General features: G+C 37.1%; 1 protein-coding gene and 1 pseudogene across 1 annotated transcript in view; both read right to left on the bottom strand.

The window, feature by feature from the left end:
• Positions 1–22,651, bottom strand: part of Slco1a2 (solute carrier organic anion transporter family member 1A2) — a 65,908-nt gene that overhangs the window by 12,644 nt on the left and 30,613 nt on the right. The window contains exons 12-14 of the mRNA XM_027934244.2: positions 14,881–15,053; positions 4,288–4,352; positions 3,630–3,747 (exon numbers count right to left, since the gene is read on the bottom strand). Of these exons, the coding sequence (XP_027790045.2) occupies positions 3,630–3,747; positions 4,288–4,352; positions 14,881–15,053 (356 nt within the window). The remainder of the gene's footprint in view (positions 1–3,629; positions 3,748–4,287; positions 4,353–14,880; positions 15,054–22,651) is intronic.
• Positions 7,251–7,431, bottom strand: LOC114091769 (U2 spliceosomal RNA; annotated as a pseudogene).

The raw sequence follows: 22,651 nt of genomic DNA, 5'->3' as shown, positions 1-22,651 counted from the left end.
AGAATACCCAAAGCAATCCTTAGCAGGAAGAGTGAAGCAGGTAGCATCACTATTCCAGACCTTAAACTATATAACAGAGCACTAGTAACAAAAACAATATGGTGTTGGCACCAAAACAGACTGGTAGACCAATGGTACAGAATAGAGGATACAGAGACAAACCTACATAATTATGGTTATCTTATATTAGACAACGGTACCAAAAACATACATTGGAGAAAAGATAGCCTCTTCAACAAATGGTACTGGAAAGCCATATTCAACAAAATGAAATTGTATGAGTGTGCCTTTCTCCCCACATCCTTGCCAACACTTATTGTTGTTTGTATTCTTAATAGCTGCCATTCTGACTGGAGTGAGATGAAATATTAGAGTAGTTTTGATTTGCAATTCTCTAATTGCTAGAGATGTTGAACATTTTTTCATATATTTATTGATTGATTGTATATTACCTTCTGAGAAGTGTCTATTCAGTTCCTTGGTCCATTATTGATTGGGTTATTTGTGTTTTTAGTGTTTAGATTTTTGAATTCTTTATATACCCTAGAGATTAGTGCTATATCTGATGTGCAAGTGGTAAAAATGTGCTCCTAAGCTTTGGGCTCTCTATTCACCTCACTGATTGTTTCTTTTGCTGAGAAGAAGCTTTTTAGTTTGAATCAATTTCATTTATTAATTCTTGATTTTAATTCTTGTACTACAGGAGTCTTATTAAGGAAGTAGAGACCTAATCTGACATGATGGAGATTTGGGCCTATTTTTTCTTCTATTAGATACAAGGTCTCTGGTTTAATTCCTAGGTCCTCGATCCACTCTGAGTTGAGTTTTGCACTCATACATTGCTGGTAGAACTGCAAAATGGTGCAGCCAATCTGGAAAGCAGTATGGAGATTCCTTGGAAAACTGGGAATAGAACCACCTTTTGACCCAGTTATCCCACTCCTCAGTCTATATCCAAAGGACTTAAAAACAGCATACTATAGAGACACAGCCACATCAATGTTTATAACAGCACAATTCACAATGACTAAACTGTGGAACCAACCTAGATGCCTTCAGTTGATGAATGGATTAAAAAATGTGATATATACATACATACATACATATACATACACACACAATAATATTACTCAGCAATAAAAGAGAATAAAATCATGGCATTTGCAGGTATATGGGTGAATTTGGAGAATATAATACTAAGTGAAGTTAGCCAATCCCAAAAAACCAAATGCCAAATGTTTTCTCTGATATAAGGAAGATGATTCATAATGAGATAGGGAGCAGGAACATGGGAAGAATAGATGAACTCTAAATTGGGGAGAGGGGTGGGAGGGGAAGGGAGGTTGGCATGGAGTAGAAAAGACGATGGAATGAGATGGATATCATTACCATAAGTACATATATGAAGACACAAATGGTGTGAATATACTTTGTATACAACTAGATATTTAAAAAATTGTACTCCATATGTGCAATATGAAGTATAATGCATTCTGCTGTCGAATTAGAATTTAAAAAATTTTTAAATGTGGATATTTAAATATTATTGGAGTTTTGCTACAAATTATCAATTTTGTACTCTTAAATAAACCATTTTATGTATTATAATGTATTTAATTCTTCACATCCAAGAAATCACTTAAATAAAAAGTATTTTAAGATGCAGCAGATACAAAGCATATTTGTTCTTCAAATGTAGATCAAAAACTATTTTAATGTAGTTCTTTATAGGTTTTGTCTTTAATGTTTTAATTTTTTTCAATTAAAAGAAGGTATTTTCCAGGATGAATAAGAAAATCCAAATACATACCACATATTAGGTGATTCACACTTCTTCCTAATACATTTTCTCTATATCACCATAGTAACAGCCAAGCGGGTCAGCTGTTTGGAGAACACCATTGATAGCAAGTCCTTTTCTATGCAGTCCAGTTAATGATTGTGAAGAAACTTGTGTGTAATGACTTATTTGCCATGTGATGCCCGGGGCTATGAATTTGCAGAATGAGCGTTCATTTATAGATAAATATTTTGGGGATGACGTGAGTCACTCTGCTACCTCAGTTCATTCTAAACTCAGTAACTTAACTTGTAACTAAATTAGTGTGTGTACCCAGGAACAGCTTGGAAAATTGGACTGTGCTCTATTCTGATAGGACAGATAAAGAAATTTTCAGAAAAATTTCTTTTCAAAAAATTCTCTTCCATCATCCCAGTTAAATTATGTCAAATAGGGGTAGATGTTTTAGTTGTTTATTAAGTAAACAGATTAATGTAATTAACAACCTGAGTTTCTTCTATCACAAATATAGATACAAATCTCTTGGCTCTCAAAGCTCTCAATCCTTATCCTTGTGAAGAGGCAAATGAAACTAGGTGAATGTACCTTCTCTGACAAATGCAGTCAAATTTATTATCTGTTCAATATGTAAACACAATAATGATTCTATTATTTACATTTCAATTAAAACAATTTATATCTTCTTTCTCTTAACCACATAATAAAATATTTATTTTATGTTAAAAAGCTTCTGCATAGCAAAGGAATAAACAGAGTGAAGAGACAACATATAGAATAAAAGAAAATCTTTGCTAGCTATTCATCTGAGAAGATTAATATTCAGAATATATAATGAACTTTAAAAACTAACATCAAAATGACAAAGTAACAGTAAAAAGAAAAAAAAGGCAAATGTTCATGATCTCATCCTCTTAGGACACGGAGGCAGTAAAATCTCAAACTCAAAGCCTACTTGGGCACCTAAATTAGACACTAACTCAAAATACAAAAGGGCAGGGGTATAGTTCATCGGTAGAGGGCTTTGCCTCCCGTGTGTACAGCCTTTGGTTCATTCCTCATTACCAGAAAAAACAATGAACACATAATCCGAACAGTTACTTCTCAAATGAAAGACAAATGGCTAAATAAATATGTTGAAAAAAACATTCAATATTCTCAGCCACTGTGGAAATGCACATCAAACCTACATTGAGATTCTACCTCACCCCAATCAGAATGGCTATCAGAAAAAAAAAAAAAACTTCTAATATTGATATGGAGAAAAAAGAATCCTTATACACTGTTGATGGGAATGTGGGAATATAAACTAGTATAACCACTATGGCAGCAGTACAAGGTTCCTAAAAAAAACTAAAAATAGAACTACTATATGACCTGGTTATGCCACTTCTGGGAATACATAAGAAAGACTTATATACCTATCTTCACCTATTTAAATAGTCAAGTTATAGAATTGGACTAGTTGTCTATAAACAGATGAATGGATAAAAATATGAGATATAGACAATGTAATATTATTCAGCCATGAAAATGAAATCATGTCATTTTTAGGAAAATAGAAGGAACTGTAGGTCATCATGTTCAGTAAAATCTGCTAGAAACAAAATCAAGTACAGCCTATTTTGTTTCATAATTGGAAACTTAAAAAAAAAGTGGGGGACTATTAGAGAAGGTTGAGGGAAAGAGAGGTTAATAGGGAAAGAAGATAAAATTAAAGCACAACATATGCATATATTGAAATGTCACAGTGAAGCCCATTGATTTGCATAATTAATGAGTTAACATTTATGATAAAAATAGGTACACTTAAAAAATAAATTATCTTTACCTGAAGTTTGTTGAATCATATATTCTGCATGCCCCTGGCTTACCACATTTCAAAGTTCCCCAATGTAAACAGGTAGAGTCCACTAAAGCTCCAAAATATATTGGTGCTGGAATGCCAGCTATAATTATCAGAAAAAGAAAACTTCATCAACAAGTTAAGAATTAAGAGACATTATTTTTTGGCAAATATTTCAATTTCCCCTACATGAATAACAAATACTGTGTAAAAATATAAATCAAATGCTCTAAATTTTACTTTAGAAATGTTCTATTACTGTATAAGTAATAGATATATAATATAGTTTCTAGATTATAAAAATAAGTCATGATAAATAAAATACAACAAAATTATTGATAGAATAAAACAGTGAATAAAAGTAAATTATATTTTCTGAAATGTTTTGGAAAAAATCATGTGTACATTTCATTTTAACAAAATATTTCCTATTTATTCTCAAGTATTATTGAAGAGAGGTGTAATTAAGTTTTGATAGCAGAAATGAAAGGGAGAAATTCTCTATCTTCCTACATAATTAATTCTCAATACTAATTAAGCATTGCTTATAAACAGAAGGCATATTCTTAAACTGTTATTCTGAGAGAATTATTTCATTTATAGTTTATTAGTATGTATCATACTAGGAAAAATAACATCCTACCAAATATTCTTGTGCAAAATGCATGTAATCCCACACCAAGAGACTTCTCTTCAGACTTGATACACCTAATAAAAAAAATTCATAATAAGCAAAAGTAAAGATTTTAAACCTATCAGAGTTTCTGAAAAAGATTATGCATGCTATTAACAAACACTGAATATTTGAAAAATGTACTTCCATGATCAGGCCTTGGTTACTTAGGGTCTGATTATTCTGCTTCTTCCCAAATAGGAGTCCAATTTCTGATCCCTGGGATTTTACCCATCACTTTTTGCTCAGTCAGGTGTGTGCAGGGACACTAGAAATGAATCCAGAGGTGCTCTATCAGTGAGCTACATTCCTGGTCCTTTTTTATTGAGACAGGTTCTTACCATGTTGCCCAGGCTATATTTGAACTTAAAATCCTCCTGCTTCAAAAGCTTCTGAGTAGCTTGGATTGCAAGTCTGTGCCATCCTAACTTTCTTATTCTCTCTTAGAAGAATATATTTCATTTCAATCCATTTTTATCCCAGTATCTTTATATTGAAAGTAGTAGTTCTTGATCTGAAAGGTTAAACCTTTAGCCGAAAGCAAAAACAGCGCATATCTAGCTTTTTCAAATTATCTGCATTAATAAGATGTAGGAAATTTCAGATAAAGGAAATATAACTTATGTGAGTAAGTATAAGAAAAAAGAAAAGCAATAATAAAAACTTTCCAAAGGAAGTGATTTTAAAAATTCCAAAGCAAAACTATTTTAAGTGATTTGACATAATTTCAAGAGTTGAACAGAGATTTCTCCATTTTCTGAAAAAATTTTCCTTGCTTTTCATTGTTGTCTGGAATTCCCATATGTGGAAATTTACACGCCAGACAACATTGGAGTGTAAATGAAAACTATACTGCAAAGGTATTTTTGATGTCTCATCCACTTCTGCATCAGCATGTCTATATGCTCAAAAAGTTCACTTTAAGAACTTCCCTGTGCTCCCTTTCCTTTTCTGATTAACTGAAAGTTGAAAAATATTAATGCCGCTTTCTTCACAGAGTATATTTTTAACAAAAACTACATTTCATTGGTATTTTCTTGATATAGATATTATATTAGATAGAATAATTCTACAATCTTAAAAAGTGAGATGTCATTGATCAAAAGACCATCTATCCGATGGAGAAGTTATTTAGACAACATCAATAATTTTATTTAGAAATTTTATTCAGAGAGAATAAAATCCAGCAGACTTAGAATGATCCTCTTGGTCACCTAATTTATTTTTAATAAATACAAAAATTAAATAAAACATTTAAATTTTATTGAGGAAGTTTTCTTTCTTTTCTGTTTTTAAAATATGCCCTGTGATCTCACAAAAACATAGAATTCTAAGAATTCATAAATTATAAGCAGTTTAAACTGTTCTCCAAATTTTATTATTCCCTGACTTTGATAAGAATATCAATTTCTAGAGTCTAGCAATAACAAAAAAATTATAATGTAAGTTATGGAAAAACTGCTGATAGAAATTTTAATTTTTATTTTAAAATGACAAACTAAAGTAGATGATGCATCCCTTCACCATCACTTTAGAGGATTCCATAATAATAGGTAACAGATATAAATATGTCTATTAAAAAATCCAGGTGTCAAATTCCATAATATGATCTTGGCAAAAGATGGCAGAAGAATAGAAACAAATAAATCATGAACGCATAATAAAGTACTTGTTTTACTAGAGAGTAGATATTAATAACTAAAAGTTTTAAAATTGATATGCAAAGAATAAATGTTGTTAAGAATCTCAATATTCCAGTCAACTGTTTGAAAAGTATAACTTTCAGGGCTCTGTAGTAGAGCATGTGATTAGCATGTATGAACCCTGGGTTCAATTCCCTGTACACACACACACACACACACACACACACACACACAAATACACACAATATAACTTTCAAAACAGCAGAAAGAAATCCAATCTGTACAAAGGAAAGGAAAAAAAAAGTGCAAACAGAGTTCTACCACAATAATTATAATTATAATAAATATAAATGTGTTAAATTCACCAATATCAGGTTAGAAAATCAAATATAGCAAGTTGTTTAAGAAGTGAAATGTAAGATTGAAAATAAAGAGAAGGAAAAACACCTAATGGGCATGTCATGAACCATAGGAAACCCAGAACTATAATTTTAAGAAGAAACAAAATAGAATTCCCTAAAAGAAAAGACTAAATGATAAAGAATAAACTTTATTACTGGTAATAATAAAAGTATAATGATCAAAGTAAACAAATGATTCAAACATTAAATTCAAATCATTGACTAAAGAACAACCAAAGGAGTTCAAAGGGGTTGGAGAATAATAAAAAGCAGAAATTCATGAAACATCAACTAAATCATAAACTGATTATTTAAAAAAGAAAGTTAGATGAGCCTCTGGCAATATTGTTGAAGAAACTAGACTTAAATGCAAATAAGTAAAATACAGCAAAAAAAGGAAATTTCTTTTAGACATCAGAGAGTATGAAAATAATAAAAGAATATTATAAACACATACTAATAAACATACAACATGTGTAAGCAGAAATAAAATATGTGATAGAAAATAAAAAGTAAATAAAGAGAAGAAAATTCCACCAGAAAAATTAGTTCAAAGTACAAATATTTTAACAGGTGAGTTTATAAAATTTTCAACAATCAGACAATTTTAAAACAAAGAATTTTAATATCCTTTATCACAAGACTTCTCAGAGATTTTTTTAAAGTAGTGCATTATATTTTTACATAATAGTATAATTTTTTTACATATTTGTACATGCAGACAAACTGGGGGATGAAAGCAATAATCAGATATTTAACAAAAGTAAACCTAGAATTGAAAAACTAGAAAATTTACCAGTTCTTTTTGTGGGCCAATGATCTGAGAAAGGAAAAGAATGAAAAATAATAAATCTATTTTGCTTATAAACATAGATGTGACAATTGTTTGAAAGGGTGCACTGATCCCTTCAAGTAGATCAGTGTATAGAATGGATGGAATAAGTCCCTGTTCCTTCTTCCTGTTCCAAAAATCCATTTAACCTGTTTTCCTCAAATAGAGAATGTATCAGAAATTAAACTGATAAGAACAGGTTGTATATTTGACTTTAGTAAAAATGCCAAGAAGCAATAGCTATAACAATTTTAAGAAAAATTCAAACAAAAAATATTCAAAAAAATTAAATCATATTTTTAACTATATTGTGATTAAATGGTGCTTTTATCAGATAAGCAAATAAAGCTCAACATTTTTCACTTAATCTCACTAAGCAAAAGTTCTGAATTGAAAAGTCACGTATTTTATTTTCAGAGATTAAGAAAAATTTATTTGATAAAGTTTACCACCTATTTTATTATCAAAACTAGATGAAGACTACATATTAAAAGTATACAGCAAGTATTATACTCAATGAAGAAATTTGATAAGGTTTGGAAAATAAGAGTACTGACTAAAGAATACTCATTTAACTATGCTGAGAGCCATAGCCAAGTAGGAATGACGCATGGCATTTTTGGGTTGAAAGGTGACCCTGCTCAGGGATTAGGGTGGCTCCGGGTTTAGGGTGGATCCTGCTGGAATAGGGCAGATCCAGGTTTAGGGCGGATCCTGCTGGAATAGGGCAGCTCCAGGTTTAGGGCGGACCCTGCTGGGATTAGGGCATATCCTGCTGCCTCAGGCGCCCACTCCTTGAGTTCCCATTGAGTTCTAGCGGGGTTCTGAGAGAATTGGTACGCAGAGCGCAGAGCCCGGTGGAGGGAGTGTATTTTTCCCAGAACGTGCGTGTAGAGTGTTGGTGAGAGTTCGGGAATAAAGAGTTGCTGTTGGAATCTACAAGTTTTTGTGGTGGCTCGGTTATTTTGTGCCCAGACAGACTGCGGCATAACTATAGTTCAGTATAGTTTGGGGGTTGCTTGTTGATGCCATAAGAAAATTTTAAGTCTGAGGTGAGTAAAATCTGAAAGTGAAAAGATAAAACTTCGTACTTAAACATGGAAAATTTACATAGAAATCCTAGCAAAACTCTCAGATGTGGGACCCATTCAGTGTCGATTAGCTCCTGTGTATCAGAGGTGGAGGCCGAGGACAAAACTACAATGGAAGCTAGACCAGTAATGGTCCAAAATGAAAGACTCAGGAGGAGTGACTAAAGGGACTGATCCAATTCTGCTCACTGCTCCAGAGAGATATTTAGAATCACCATGAGACCATTTATCTCAGCAGAGCTGATGGAGCTGGGGTCTAAGTTTGGGTAGAAAATGAAAGGAAGTATACTGGCATGGCTACTCCACCTGTGGGACACTGCGGCAGTTGGGATAATGTTGAATGTTACAGAATCATCTAAGATGGCTTCAGTAACTGCTCACCCTACTTTACAACAGTGCCTTCACTCCAGTGCAGCTAGGGGAAAGTAGCTTTGGCTGCTTCTCACCGCTTACAATATGTGACCAAATTCAGGAGATATTCCCGTGCCCAGAGACAACCTCTATAGAAGAATTACAGGTCTATTTTCAGGAACTGGGGATGAAATATGCTATTTACATGCATAATTTCTACTGCCAAAACGAGGGATATAGTGCTGTTTAGAACTCAGTCCATCCATCCAATTAGGGTGCCCTGGTGTTAATATTGTCCACATTGGCAGGGCAGCACCTCCAGTGAGAAGTGCAAATTACAGCAGATATGGAAATAATACAGCAGAAAACAGGAGTCTAAAACCCAGCGCAAACTGAAAAGGCATTTTCAAGTCTCCCATAAACAGATATAGGTGGATTTATTTGTAGCAGGAGTAGATGAAAGTAAAATAGATAAATAACCTAATGCTACTCTGGTACAATCATGAAAGCAATCACCTAAGGACAAAGCAATCTGACTTAATCTCTTACTCCCCAAGAAGGGAAAAGAAAGAGATACAGTGAGAAATGTAGAATGGACTCCTACTCAAAAAGGAGGTAAATACAAACTTCTCTTATTAGGAGACATAATAAAAGCAAAGCCCATGGTTTCCCCTGAGTTTTTCAGCCCTTGGTTGTGGAATGACTAGAGGGGAGGTTGAGAAACAGGGGTCTGAGCCATGTCTCCAGACAGGAGGCTGTATATAGAACTGGCAACAGACTGATTTTCAAAAAATATTCAGAGAATAAAAGCATTGGTGGACACGGGAGGTAGAAGCACATTGATTTTGCATAAGGTAATCCTGACAAATTACTAAGCTCTGGAAGAGTTTAGTACTCAGTTGGGAATATATCATTGTGTACTAGACCTTGTTAATATCTTCTCTAGCATAGATATAACCCTTGAGAGTCAAGACCCATTTGCCTTTAGGTAGGAAGACAGACAATGGACTTTTACCATGTTACCTCAAGGATCTCTCCATAGCCCCACCATTGTCACAGGTAATTGAGATTGACCAAGGAACTAATTTCACAGGCCATGACATATAATAGTGGGCTCAAATCCAGGACACATGATGGATTTTCCACCTGCTGTGCAATACAACAGGAGCTGGGTTAATTGAAATAATGAATGGTCTGCTGAAATAAGGGTTAAAGACTGTTATGGCTTAGATATGAGGTGTCCTCCAAAATTCATGTGAGAGATAATGCAAAAAAGTTAGAGGTGAAATAATTGGGTTAACCTAATTAGTGCATTAATGCACTTGAATGGATTAACTGGGTGGTAACTTTGGCAGATAGGGTATGGCTAGAGGAGACAGGTCACTGAGGGCATACCTTTGGAGTTTATATTTTTGTCCCAGGAGTGGAGATGTCTGCTTGCTGATTACCATGTCTGAGTTGCTTTTCTCCTCCATACACTTTTGCCATGATGTTCCGTCTCACTTTGGCCTAGAGCAATGGAGTCCGCCAACTATGAACTGAGACCTCTGAAATAAACTTTTCTTCCACTAATTGTTCTGGTCAAGTCTTTTGACCACAAATCTGACTAAAACAAAGATCAAAAATAACTCTACGTGGGGTGGAATATTCATGTGCCTGAGTCACTGAGGACATTAAATGAAAAACCCAGACATCAGGGGCCTGCAGTCATTTCTTATGTTCACACACCTTGTGGCTGCCAGCATTAATATTGCAAATAAAGGACACATCTACTGAACATATTCTTAAACTTTTCTGGGGCATGAGCAACAACTTACAATTGCCAAATCCTCAACACATCACATATGAGACAGGAAGCATTAGTTGGTCATGGACTATACAAGTAGGGACCCAGTGGTTCACTCTACTGACACCTTGTGGAGAGAGAGAATATCTAAATTTAAAGTAAAGCCTATTGTGATGGGAACCTTGGCCCTCACAAGTACAGTGGGTATTACCCTCAGGAGTCATCACTTGAGGAACACTTTGTATCAGTTATGGCAGTTATGTATTTCAGAGATATATTTCTTTCTATGCCCCCAAAGTGCAAATAGATTGGTTTGGTGTACTTGCCCAGGCAAGCCTATTGTGCTGGTTACTTAACTAACACATTATGGTACAGTGGCCTGTATTCTGCCTCATGGAGCTATGTTGCCATTTTTGGTGCCTATTAAATACTAGTCATATTTGCCATAGGTTAACAACAAGTTTTCCTGGACTGGGCAACATATATTGCATATTACTCCAAACAGACTATTAGAATGCTCAGAACTCCCTGTGACCAGCAACACAAGGACTTCCCTGGGTAGTATAACTTACAAATGAGATATAATGGACTTGGTTGAAATAACTGCACTGAAAATACTCACAAAATGGCCATCACATAATTATACTAAACCAAGGGTTTTGCTTTAATTAGAGAGACACTGAATACTTCTCAAGTACCTGGGCACACTTATGTATGGAATGAGCTTTCATGGGATATAGCAATTCAGGTTATAGTTAAAAAGACAGTATTCCATTTTGTCACCCAATAGGTTCCTGATAACCTGACTCTGGGTAAAAACAGTGAATTCAGCAGATATCCTCAACCTATGTTACTCACAGGCTTTCTCCCTGCCATGGGGTGCACTATGGATACGTGGGTCTGTGGATGACCTTGCCTATCTTACAATTGGACGGGATGGTGTACATGGGGATGGCCTTATAGCCCAGCCCTAGTTCTGCCTCTTTTAATATGTATAATAGTGACGGGGATAACATCAAGGTACTTCACACAAGACAGTGCTATGCTGTGCCTCCTGGTGGTTCTATCCATTAGCTATTCTTTCTCCATAAGCTGCAATGATGGTGGAAACACTCAAGTCTCAGCTTTACCCTCCCACACTGTCCAAACTGTCAGTCAGACTAAACATGCCATATCCTTGATAACTGAGGACAACACTCAGATTTTTTAAAAAAGGTAGTTTTATAAAATAGGATGACACTAGTTAGGCTAATGGCTGCCCAAGCTGGAGTATGTGCAGTCTTGGAGACAGAATGCTGAGGATATATACCTGGTAATGAACACAGTATTGCCCATACTTTACCCTAGTGTCTAAAAAAAAAAAAAAAAATGATGCCTTGATGTCTTTCAGTTGACCCATTCTCTGTTTAACTTCCTTTCCTTTGACATGGCGCTGTATCTTTTATGTTCTCTTAATAACCTTAGCATAATTGCTGACAGGCTCTTGCTTCTTGTACTGCTGCTGTAGGATATAGAAACAACATGCTTCCAGATCCCTGTCCTGAGGGCTTTGCAGAGGATGGGAGGCAGTAGGTCTCATTAAGGGGCTTCCAAAGCACTGAAGGGATGGAATGTTGGGGTAAACACTAATTGGTACCTGGAAGACTTGTTCCTGGTTGTAAGATAGAAAAACTCTAAGGAATATGATAATGAAGGAAGAGGAGAAGGAAAACCAACCACTTTCCTTATTTCCAATCTTTAGGTAGGGATCAAAGCAGAGTGACCTTGGTTGTAAAGTAAAAGATTATGCTAATAAAAGATCTGAAAAACTCTGTCTACCCAGCGGGCATGTTACCATTCTATATATTCCCCATTCTTGTCAACACGGGGTAGACCTTCATTGTTTCCAAGTCTGCTGCTGCCAAAGGAGTAAGTAATAAATTGTCTGAATCTTCGCTTCTCAATCCTCCAAGTTCTTTCTGTGAGATTGGTAAACAGTATGTGGGGGTTTTTGTAGCCTTGGGGTTGAAAAGTTTCCTTCATAATAAACCAGTAAATGTAATAAAAGTGCTTCCCTGAGTTCTATAAGCCATTATAGTAAGTCTTCTAACCTGAAGAAAGTTTATGGGAATCTCCAGCCTATCACTAGTCAGTCAAAAGGCTGAGAGCCCCAGATTTTCCATGCTCATAAAAATAATAGAAGTCTGGGGGAACTGAGCCCTTTAACTCTTGGGATCTGATGCTAACTCTTGGTTGATATTGTCAGAACTGAAATGAACTGTAGGACACCTTGGTGGTGCCAGAAAATTGATGATTGTGGGGAAAAAAACAGAGTCTGGTGTCAGAAGGCTTCTCTGTGAATAGAGAAACTTTTTCTCAGAGTATATACATATGAATTCATAAGTATGTATATAGTTTATATATTTGTGTATGTATCTAGGAAGCAACCTAATGACATATCACCTTTATGAAGAATCTTTTAAAATTCTACTCAAGTACATAAAAGATATTGATATTGCAGGTTCACCAATATTTCATGTCCAGTTTTCTCCACCTGATCTGCAGAACCCTCATAAACCCAATCAGAATTTATACGTAAGTATAAAGTTCTAAATGGCTAAATCAATTTGGGCAGAGATTAGGCACAATAAAGGTGACAAGATGGGTGGGCAAGGAAGTTACCATATGATATTTTAACATTTGCAATGCTAAAGCAATTAAATCAATATGACACTAATTTAATAATAGGCAAATCTGTGAAACAGAAAATATATGAAAAATATACCCATGCTGTGAAAACTTAAGATATGATAAAGGTGGCACCACTACCAAAGAACCTGTAATTTAGATTGTGATATTGGTAAAATGACTTCATTATATGAAGATAAATTGAATTGGGCATCTTTCTCTCTTGCACTATATATAAAAATAGAGTTAAGATGATTTTAAGACTATAAGCAAAAAATAAAACTGTAAAGCTTTTATCTTAAACCTGTTAGAATAAAACCTATAAGGCAATATTTTTATAAATTTAGAATTTGAAAATGCTTTTTAAATGTGACCACTCACTACCATACACCCAAACCATAAGGCAAAAAAGTTGTTATGCTTACATGCAATTTTTAGGATTTTACTTCATAAATAGAGAAAAGTTAAAAGAAACATAAGACTAAAAGATAATTATGTCATTGCATCAATTATAGGCATATCATTATATAAATTATATCATTGTTTCAATTATATCATACTGCTTATTACATTATATCAATATAATATTATAAATTATAATTTACACAGTCACCATCCAAATCAGCAAGGCAGAGAGGAAAATGGGGTAAAAAAAAAAAGAATCAGCATCTTGAAGTAGAAATCTAAATAACTAAAAATTAGTTCAGATATGCTTAACTTCACTCACCAGGAAATCACACTAAACATCAATGAACCACTATTTTACACCAACTGGAACAGTCAACATTAGAAAGTTAGATAATTCCAAGTGTTAGGGAGGCTATAAAGTGGGGGGCAGGACACTGAAGCAGTGATGGTATGAGAACAACTCTTATGCACTAGCTGTACTTGGTGTCTTTATATATGCATGTACTTTAAGAACCAAACCAAGGCATAGAGCACCACCGTCTGAGTGAAATGCATACTGAAAATGCATATTGAAAAAAACATATCTATCATACTTAAGTGGGTGCCTATGGTGAGTGAAAGTAGGAGATGAAATTTAATACAAATGAATAAATAAATAAAGTAAAGCAAGAGAGAAAGCTTGCCCCAGTTCATAATGATAAAACGTAATGAACTATGATTAACTTAATTCTGCTTCTGAATTTCAATGAGACAAGAAAAAGGGGAGCAGGTGGGCAACTGTGTTCAGGATTGTTTATTAGGCATGAAGAATGCTATAACTGAAAGAGCACATGTTTAATATACCTAAGTTTGGAGCAAGGCTCTGCAATTTCCTAGTTTTAGGAAACCATTACTTGTGTCTCACAGTAGCCTTGTAAAAGAGTTGGGCATTTACGATTTATGCCCATTTTTATTAAAGAAAAATTGAGCTTAGAAAGATCAAGGGACCCTGGTAAAAAAAGGGGGCTTCTAGTAGTTTTAAATTCTGCTGTCCTGTAAGCTAAACCAAATGAGGTGGCTGCTATGCATCTATTCTTTACCTATCTAAACAACCATTTCATAATGGGCATGTATCTCATCTTGCACTACACAATGAAAGATCCACTTATTCTGAGAAATAAGAAAGGAAATTAGCAAAGGATAGAGAGGGAAAAAAACAAAAGATGAACATCCATATTATTAACTTTAAAATTTTGTAAGATTCAACAATGTTTAATGTAAAATCCTTAATAAATGTATATTAGAGCACAGAGTTCTTAGATATCATAAGCCTCAAATTACTTAGAAAAAGTTACTATAATAAATTACCAGAAAGAAATGCAAATAAAGAAAATAATTAATGTACCTCAGGAGAACCATATATCCAGGTATGGCAGCTAAAGAATAAATAAAACTGCTAATTGTCGACAAGATTAGAAAGTACTGGAGCATCATGGAGCAGTCATGGCCTTTGTCACAAAGCCCAAGAACTGCAGATGAATTTCCTGATGTTCGAATGCAGCTACAATTTTGGAACACCTGTCAAAAATAATATATACTATTTAAGAATATATTTAAGAATTTTGAACACAAATCTCAATTTTTTTATGTAGTCAGTTGGATCAAGATGGAGACTGCTGGGGCTGGGGGTATAGCTCAATGGTACAGCACTTGACTAACATGTGTGAGACTGTACTACTCACACACACCAAGGGAAAAAAGTATGGACAATGCTTATCCCTATGTTCCCATCTCCTTTATGGTCTCTCTCAGGATTATAGCATAAAACAAAGCATAGAAGTATAGTTTCAAAATATGACATTTTAAAAATTTGTTCTAATTTGTTATACATAACAATGCATTTCAACTAATTATACACAAATGAAACACAACTTCTCATTTCTCTGGGAATACACGATGCAGTCATACCGTTCGTGCAATCATACATGTACATAGGGTAATAATGTCTGTCTTGCTCCAACATCCTTCCCACCCTCTTCCCCTCCCCACCCTCCACTCCCCTCTGCCCAATCTGCCAATTTCAAAACACCAAAGGCCAAATGTTTTCTCTGATATGTGAATGCTGATCTATAATGGGGAAGTGGGAGGGAAGAATAAAATAAATGGTATTTTATGTAAATACATGAAGTAAATCTGCAATAGCTCAGCTATTCTAAATGCACACTTTTAAAAAAACAAACACTTACCTGCCACAATACAAATAAGAACAACAAAATCTGTTTGATTGTTCAAATGTCTACACATAAACAAAGCTGTGTCCTCCAAAAGTATAGTTTATTTTTTTATTTTTTTTTTAATTTTTTATTGTGGTTGTTCAAAACATTACAAATTTCTTGACATATCATATTCCACACTTTGATTCAAGTGGGTTATGAACTCCCACCTTCACCCCATACACAGATTGCAGAATCACATCAGTTACACATCCATTGATTTACAAATTGCCATACTAGTGTCTGTTGTGCTCCGCTGCCTTTCCCATCCTCCACCCTCCCCCCTCCCCACCTCTCCCCTCCCCTCCCCTCCTCTCTCTCTACCTCCTCCACTGTATAACCCTGAGGGTCTCCTTCCATTACCATGCAATTTCCCTTCTCTCTCCCTTTCCCTCCCACCTCTCATCCCTGTTAAATGTTAATCTTCTTCTCCTGCTCTTCGTCCCTACACTGTTCTTAGTTACTCTCCTTATATCAAAGAAGACATTTGGCATTTGTTTTTTAGGGATTGGCTAGCTTCACTTAGCATAATCTGCTCTAATGCCATCCATTTCCCTGTAAATTCTATGATTTTGTCATTTTTTAATGCAGAGTAATACTCCATTGTGTATAAATGCCACATTTTTTTTATCCATTCGTCTATTGAAGGGCATCTAGGTTGGTTCCACAGTCTTGCTATTGTGAACTGTGCTGCTATGAACATCGATGTAGCAGTGTCCCTGTAGCATGCTCTTTTTAGGTCTTTAGGGAATAGACCAAGAAGGGGAATAGCTGGGTCAAATGGTGGCTCCATTCCCAGCTTTCCAAGAAATCTCCATACTGCTTTCCAAATTGGCTGCACCAATCTGCAGTCCCACCAGCAATGTACAAGTGTACCCTTTTCCCCACATCCTCGCCACCACTTGTTGTTGTTTGACTTCCTAATGGCTGCCAATCTTACTGGAGTGAGATGGTATCTTAGGGTGGTTTTGATTTGCATTTCTCTGACAGCTAGAGATGTTGAGCATTTTTTCATGTACTTGTTGATTGACTGTATGTCCTCCTCTGAGAAGTGTCTGTTCAGGTCCTTGGCCCATTTGTTGATTGGGTTGTTTGTTCTCTTATTGTCTAATTTTTTGAGTTCTTTGTATACTCTGGATATTAGGGCTCTATCTGAAGTGTGAGGAGTAAAGATTTGTTCCCAGGGTGTAGGCTCCCTATTTACCTCTCTTATTGTTTCTTTTGCTGAGAAAAAACTTTTTAGTTTGAGTAAGTCCCATTTGTTGATTCTAGTTATTAACTTTTGTGCTATGGGTGTCCTATTGAGGAATTTGGAGCCCGACCCCACCGACTGTAGATCGTAGCCAACTTTTTCTTCTATCAGACGGCGCGTCTCTGATTTGATATCAAGCTCCTTGATCCATTTTGAATTCACTTTTGTGCATGGCGAGAGAAAGGGATTCAGTTTCATTTTGTTGCATATGGATTTCCAGTTTTCCCAGCACCATTTGTTGAAGATGCTATCCTTCCTCCATTGCATGCTTTTAGCCCCTTTATCAAATATAAGATAGTTGTAGTTTTGTGGATTGGTTTCTGTGTCCTCTATTCTGTACCATTGGTCCACCCGCCTGTTTTGGTACCAGTACCATGCTGTTTTTGTTACTATTGCTCTGTAGTATAGTTTGAAGTCTGGTATCGCTATACCGCCTGATTCACACTTCCTGCTTAGCATTGTTTTTGATATTCTGGGTCTTTTATTTTTCCATATGAATTTCATGATTGCTTTCTCTATTTCTACAAGAAATGCCGTTGGGATTTTGATTGGCATTGCATTAAACCTATAGAGAACTTTTGGTAATATCGCCATTTTGATGATGTTAGTTCTGCCTATCTATGAACAGGGTATATTGTTCCATCTTCTAAGATCTTCTTCTATTTCTCTCTTTAGGGTTCTGTAGTTTTCATTGTATAAGTCTTTCACCTCTTTTGTTAGGTTGATTCCCAAGTATTTTATTTTTTTTGAAGATATTTTGAATGGAGTGGTTGTCCTCATTTCCATTTCAGAGGATTTGTCACTGATATACAGGAATGCCTTTGATTTATGCGTGTTGATTTTATATCCTGCCACTTTGCTGAATTCATTTATTAGCTCTAATAGTTTCTTTGTAGACCCTTTTGGGTCTGCTAGGTATAGAATCATATCATCTGCAAATAGTGATAATTTAAGTTCTTCTTTTCCTATTTTTATGCCTTTAATTTCTTTCGTCTGTCTAATTGCTCTGGCCAGTGTTTCAAGAACTATGTTGAACAGAAGTGGAGAGAGAGGGCATCCCTGTCTTGTTCCAGATTTTAGAGGGAATGCCTTCAGTTTTTCTCCATTCAGAATGATGCTAGCCTGAGGCTTAGCATAGATTGCTTTTACAATATTGAGGTATGTTCCTGTTATCCCTAGTTTTTCTAGAGTTTTGAACATAAAGGGATGCTGTACTTTGTCGAATGCTTTTTCCGCATCTATCGAGATGATCATATGGTTCTTATTTTTAAGTCTATTGATGTGGTGAATAACATTTATTGATTTCCGTATATTGAACCAGCCTTGCATCCCAGGGATGAATCCTACTTGATCATGGTGTACAATTTTTTTGATATGTTTTTGTATCCGATTCGCCAGAATTTTATTGAGGATTTTTGCATCTAGGTTCATTAGAGATATTGGTCTGTAGTTTTCTTTCTTTGAAGTGTCTTTGTCTGGTTTAGGTATCAGGGTGATGTTGGCCTCATAGAATGAATTTGGAAGTTCTCCCTCCTTTTCTATTTCCTGAAGTAGCTTGAAAAGTATTGGTATTAGTTCTTCTTTAAAGGTTTTGTAAAATTCTGCTGTATACCCATCCGGACCTGGGCTTTTCTTAGTTGGTAGTCTTTTGATGGTTTCTTCTATTTCCTCAATTGATATTGGTCTGTTTAGGTTGTCTATATCCTCCTGACTCAATCTGGGCAGATCATATGACTTAAGAAATTTATCTATGCCTTCACTATCTTCTAATTTGTTGGAGTATAAGGATTCAAAATAGTTTTTGATTATCTTCTGTATTTCTGAAGTGTCTATTGTGATATTGCCTTTTTCATCCCGTATGCTAGTAATTTGAGTTCTCTCTCTTCTTCTCTTCGCTAGCATGGCTAAGGGTCTGTCGATTTTGTTTATTTTTTCAAAGAACCAACTTTTAGTTTTGTCAATTTTTTCAATTGTTTCTTTTGTTTCAATTTCATTAATTTCAGCTCTGATTTTAATTATTTCTTGCCTTCTACTTCTTTTGCTGTTGTTTTGCTCTTCTTTTTCTAGGATTTTGAGATGAAGTATGAGATCATTTATTTGTTGGTTTTTTCTTTTTTTAAGGAATGAACTCCAAGCAATGAATTTTCCTCTTAGAACTGCTTTCAATGTGTCCCATAGATTCCGATATGTTGTGTCTTTGTTTTCATTAATCTCTAAGAATTTTTTAATTTCCTCCTTGATGTCTTCTATAACCCATTGATCATTCAGTAACCTATTGTTCATTCTCCAAGTGATGTATGCTTTTTCCTTCCTTCTTTTATCGTTGATTTTCAGTTTCATTCCATTATGATCAGATAAGATGCATGGTATTATCTCTACTCCTTTATATTGTCTAAGAGTTGCCCTGTGACATAATATATGATCTATTTTTGAGAAGGATCCATGTGCTGCTGAGAAAAAAGTGTAACTGCTTGATGTTGGGTGGTATACTCTATATATGTCAATTAGGTCTAGGTTATTAATAGTGTTATTGAGTTCAATAGTTTCCTTATTCAACTTTTGTTTGGAAGATCTGTCCAGTGGCGAGAGAGGTGTGTTGAAGTCTCCCATGATTATGGTATGGTGGTCTATTAGACTCTTGAACTTGAGAAGAGTTTGTTTGACGAACATAGCTGCACCATTGTTTGGGGCATAAATATTTATGATTGTTATGTCTTGTTGGTGTATGGTTCTCTTAAGCAGTATGTAGTGTCCCTCTTTATCCCTTTTGATTAACTTGGGCTTGAAATCTATTTTATTTGATATGAGTATGGACACACCTGCTTGTTTCCGATGTCCATATGAGTGATATGATTTTTCCCAACCTTTCACCTTCAGCCTATGTATGTCTTTTCCTATCAAATGCGTCTCCTGTAGGCAGCATATTGTTGGGTCTTGTTTTGTGATCCATTCTACTAGCCTGTGTCTCTTAATTGGTGAGTTTAAGCCATTAACATTTAGGGTTATTATTGAGATATGGGTTGTTCTTCCAGCCATATTTGTTTATTTCTGTTACTAAACATGGTTTGTTTTCCTCTTTGATTATTTCCCCCCCCCCCTTTACTGTCCTACCTCCCACTGTTGGTTTTCATTGTTATTTTCCATTTCCTCTTCCTGTAATGCTTTGCCGAGGATGTTTTGAAGAGATGGTTTTCTAGGTGCGTATTCTTTAAACTTTTGTTTATCGTGGAAGGTTTTAATTTCATCTTCCATCCTGAAGCTTAATTTTGCTGGATACACAATTCTTGGTTGGAACCCATTTTCTTTCAGTGTTTGAAATATGTTATTCCAGGATCTTCTAGCTTTCAGAGTCTGTGTTGAAAGATCAGCTGTTATCCTGATTGGCTTACCCCTAAATGTAATCTGCTTCCTTTCTCTTGTAGCTTTTAAAATTCTCTCCTTATTCTGTATGTTGGGCATCTTCATTATAATGTGTCTAGGTGTGGATCTCTTATGATTTTGCACATTCGGCGTCCTGTAGGCTTCTAGGATTTGGGATTCTGTCTCATTCTTCAAGTCTGGGAAGTTTTCTTGTATTATTTCATTGAATAGACTTCTCATTCCTTTGGTTTGGAGCTCTGTACCTTCCTGTATCCCAATGACTCTTAAGTTTGGTCTCTTAATGTTATCCCATATTTCTTGGATGTTCTGCTCATGGTTTCTTAACAGTCTTGCTGAGCTGTCTATGTTCTTTTCCAGTTGAAATACTTTGTCTTCATTGTCTGATGTTCTATCTTCTAAGTGTTCTACTCTGCTGGTAGTATTCTCCATTGAGTTTTTAAGTTGGTTTATTGCTTCCTGCATTTCTAGGATTTCTGTTTGTTTGTTTTTTATAACCTCTATCTCCCTGTATAGTTGATCCTTTGCTTCCTGGATTTGTTTGCGTAATTCGTTGTCGAAGTGATCTTTCATTGTCTGATTTTGCTGTTTAATGTCTTCCTTGATACTCCAGATCATCTGAAGCATGTATATCCTGAATTCTTTATCTGACATTCCATCTGCTGCAGCTGTTACCTCTTCTAAAGTTGCGTTGACCTGCATTGCTTGTGGTCCTTTCTTTCCTTGTCTTTTCATACTGCTTGCGTATCTTTCCTGCAGGTGCGGGCGGCGGCTCTGCTCTCTCCTTATTCCAATTGGGGTGTCGTGGCTACCACGCCGGCAGGACACTGGGCCTGTTCTGGGAGCTGGCGGCGGCTCTGTTCTGCCCCTACTCCAATTGGGGTGACGAGTGTACCACGCCGGTAGGCCACCGGGCCTGATCCGCCGGTCGGTTGCAGGTTTGCCTACCCTGCAGGCGCGGGAGGCGGCTCTACTCTGCCCCTACTCCAAATGGGGTGATGTGTCTGTCGTACCGGCAGGCCACTGGGCCTGTCCCGCTGGTCGGTCGCAGATCTGCCCACCTTTCGGGCACGGGTGGAGGCTCTGCTCTGCCCCTACTTCAATTGGGGTGTCGTGACTACCCCGCCTGCAGGACGCTGGGCCTGTTCCTGGCACGGGTGGCGACTCTGCTCTGCCACTACTCCAATTAGGGTGGTGTTTGTACCATGCCAGCAGGCTCCTGGGCCTGATCCGCCGGTCTGTTGTAGGTCTGCCTACCTTGGAGGCGCGGGCGGCAGATCTGCCCTGCCCCTCCTACCACACCTGCGGACCCCTGGGCCTGATCTGCAGGTTGATCTCTGGTCTGCTCACCCTGCGGGCACGGGTGGCGGTTCTGCTCCGCCCCCACTCCAATTGGGGTCACGTGACCACCACACCGGCAGGGCCTGATCCAGGCGTGGGAGAAGGATCTGCTCTGCCCCTACTCCAGTTGGGGTGACGTGTGTACCACACTGGCAGGCCACTGGGCCTGACCCGCCAGGCTGTCACACGTCTGTTTACCTTGCAAGCGCGAATGGCGGCTCTGCCCTGCCCCTCCTACCTCGCCCATGTACCACTGGGTCGCGGGTCTGCCCACCTTACGGGTGCGGGTGGCGGCTCCGCTCCGCCCCCTCTCCAATTGGGGTCACACGGTCACCACGCTGGCGAGCCGCTGGGCCTGCTCCGGGCGCTGGCGGCGGCCCGGCTCCTCCCCTCTGGTTCGACGACAAATTGAGGAGACTCGGGTGACTGTGCCTCACCCCCCCTACCAGGAGACCAACTGCTTATGTCACCACTGGTATTGATGAAGTTCTCTCCTCCGCCGCTTTCTGCAGACATCAGATCTCTGCCATGTTGGTATCCTATGCGAATGGCAGCATTTCGTTCCCCTTGCCGGGCAACCAAAGCACCGGGTGAGTCCTGACCGGCCCTCAGCAGGACCCGGACCGAGAAGCAGTTTCCGCGGGCTCCTAGCCCTGGGCCAGGGAAGTTCCGGGAGCCGGAACTCGGCCGCTCCGTGCTCGGTGTAAGCTCCTATAAGTGTAAGCTCCAAGAAGCAGTCCCCGCGGGCTCAGTTCCGGGAGCCGGAATTCGGCTGCTTAGTGCTTGTTGTATGCTCTGATAGGAGCAGGGTCCAAGAAGCAGCCTCCGCAGGCTCAGCAGCCCTGGGCCAGGGCAGTTCCGGGACGGTTCCGGGAGCCGGAACTCGGCCACCCCGCGCTCGGTGTTCACTCCGATAAGATCAGGTTCTAAGA

Source organism: Marmota flaviventris, chromosome 3 (assembly GCF_047511675.1).
Source record: "Marmota flaviventris isolate mMarFla1 chromosome 3, mMarFla1.hap1, whole genome shotgun sequence".
Classification (NCBI taxonomy): Eukaryota; Metazoa; Chordata; class Mammalia; order Rodentia; family Sciuridae; genus Marmota; species Marmota flaviventris.
This window is presented reverse-complemented; position numbering and strand designations above follow the sequence as displayed.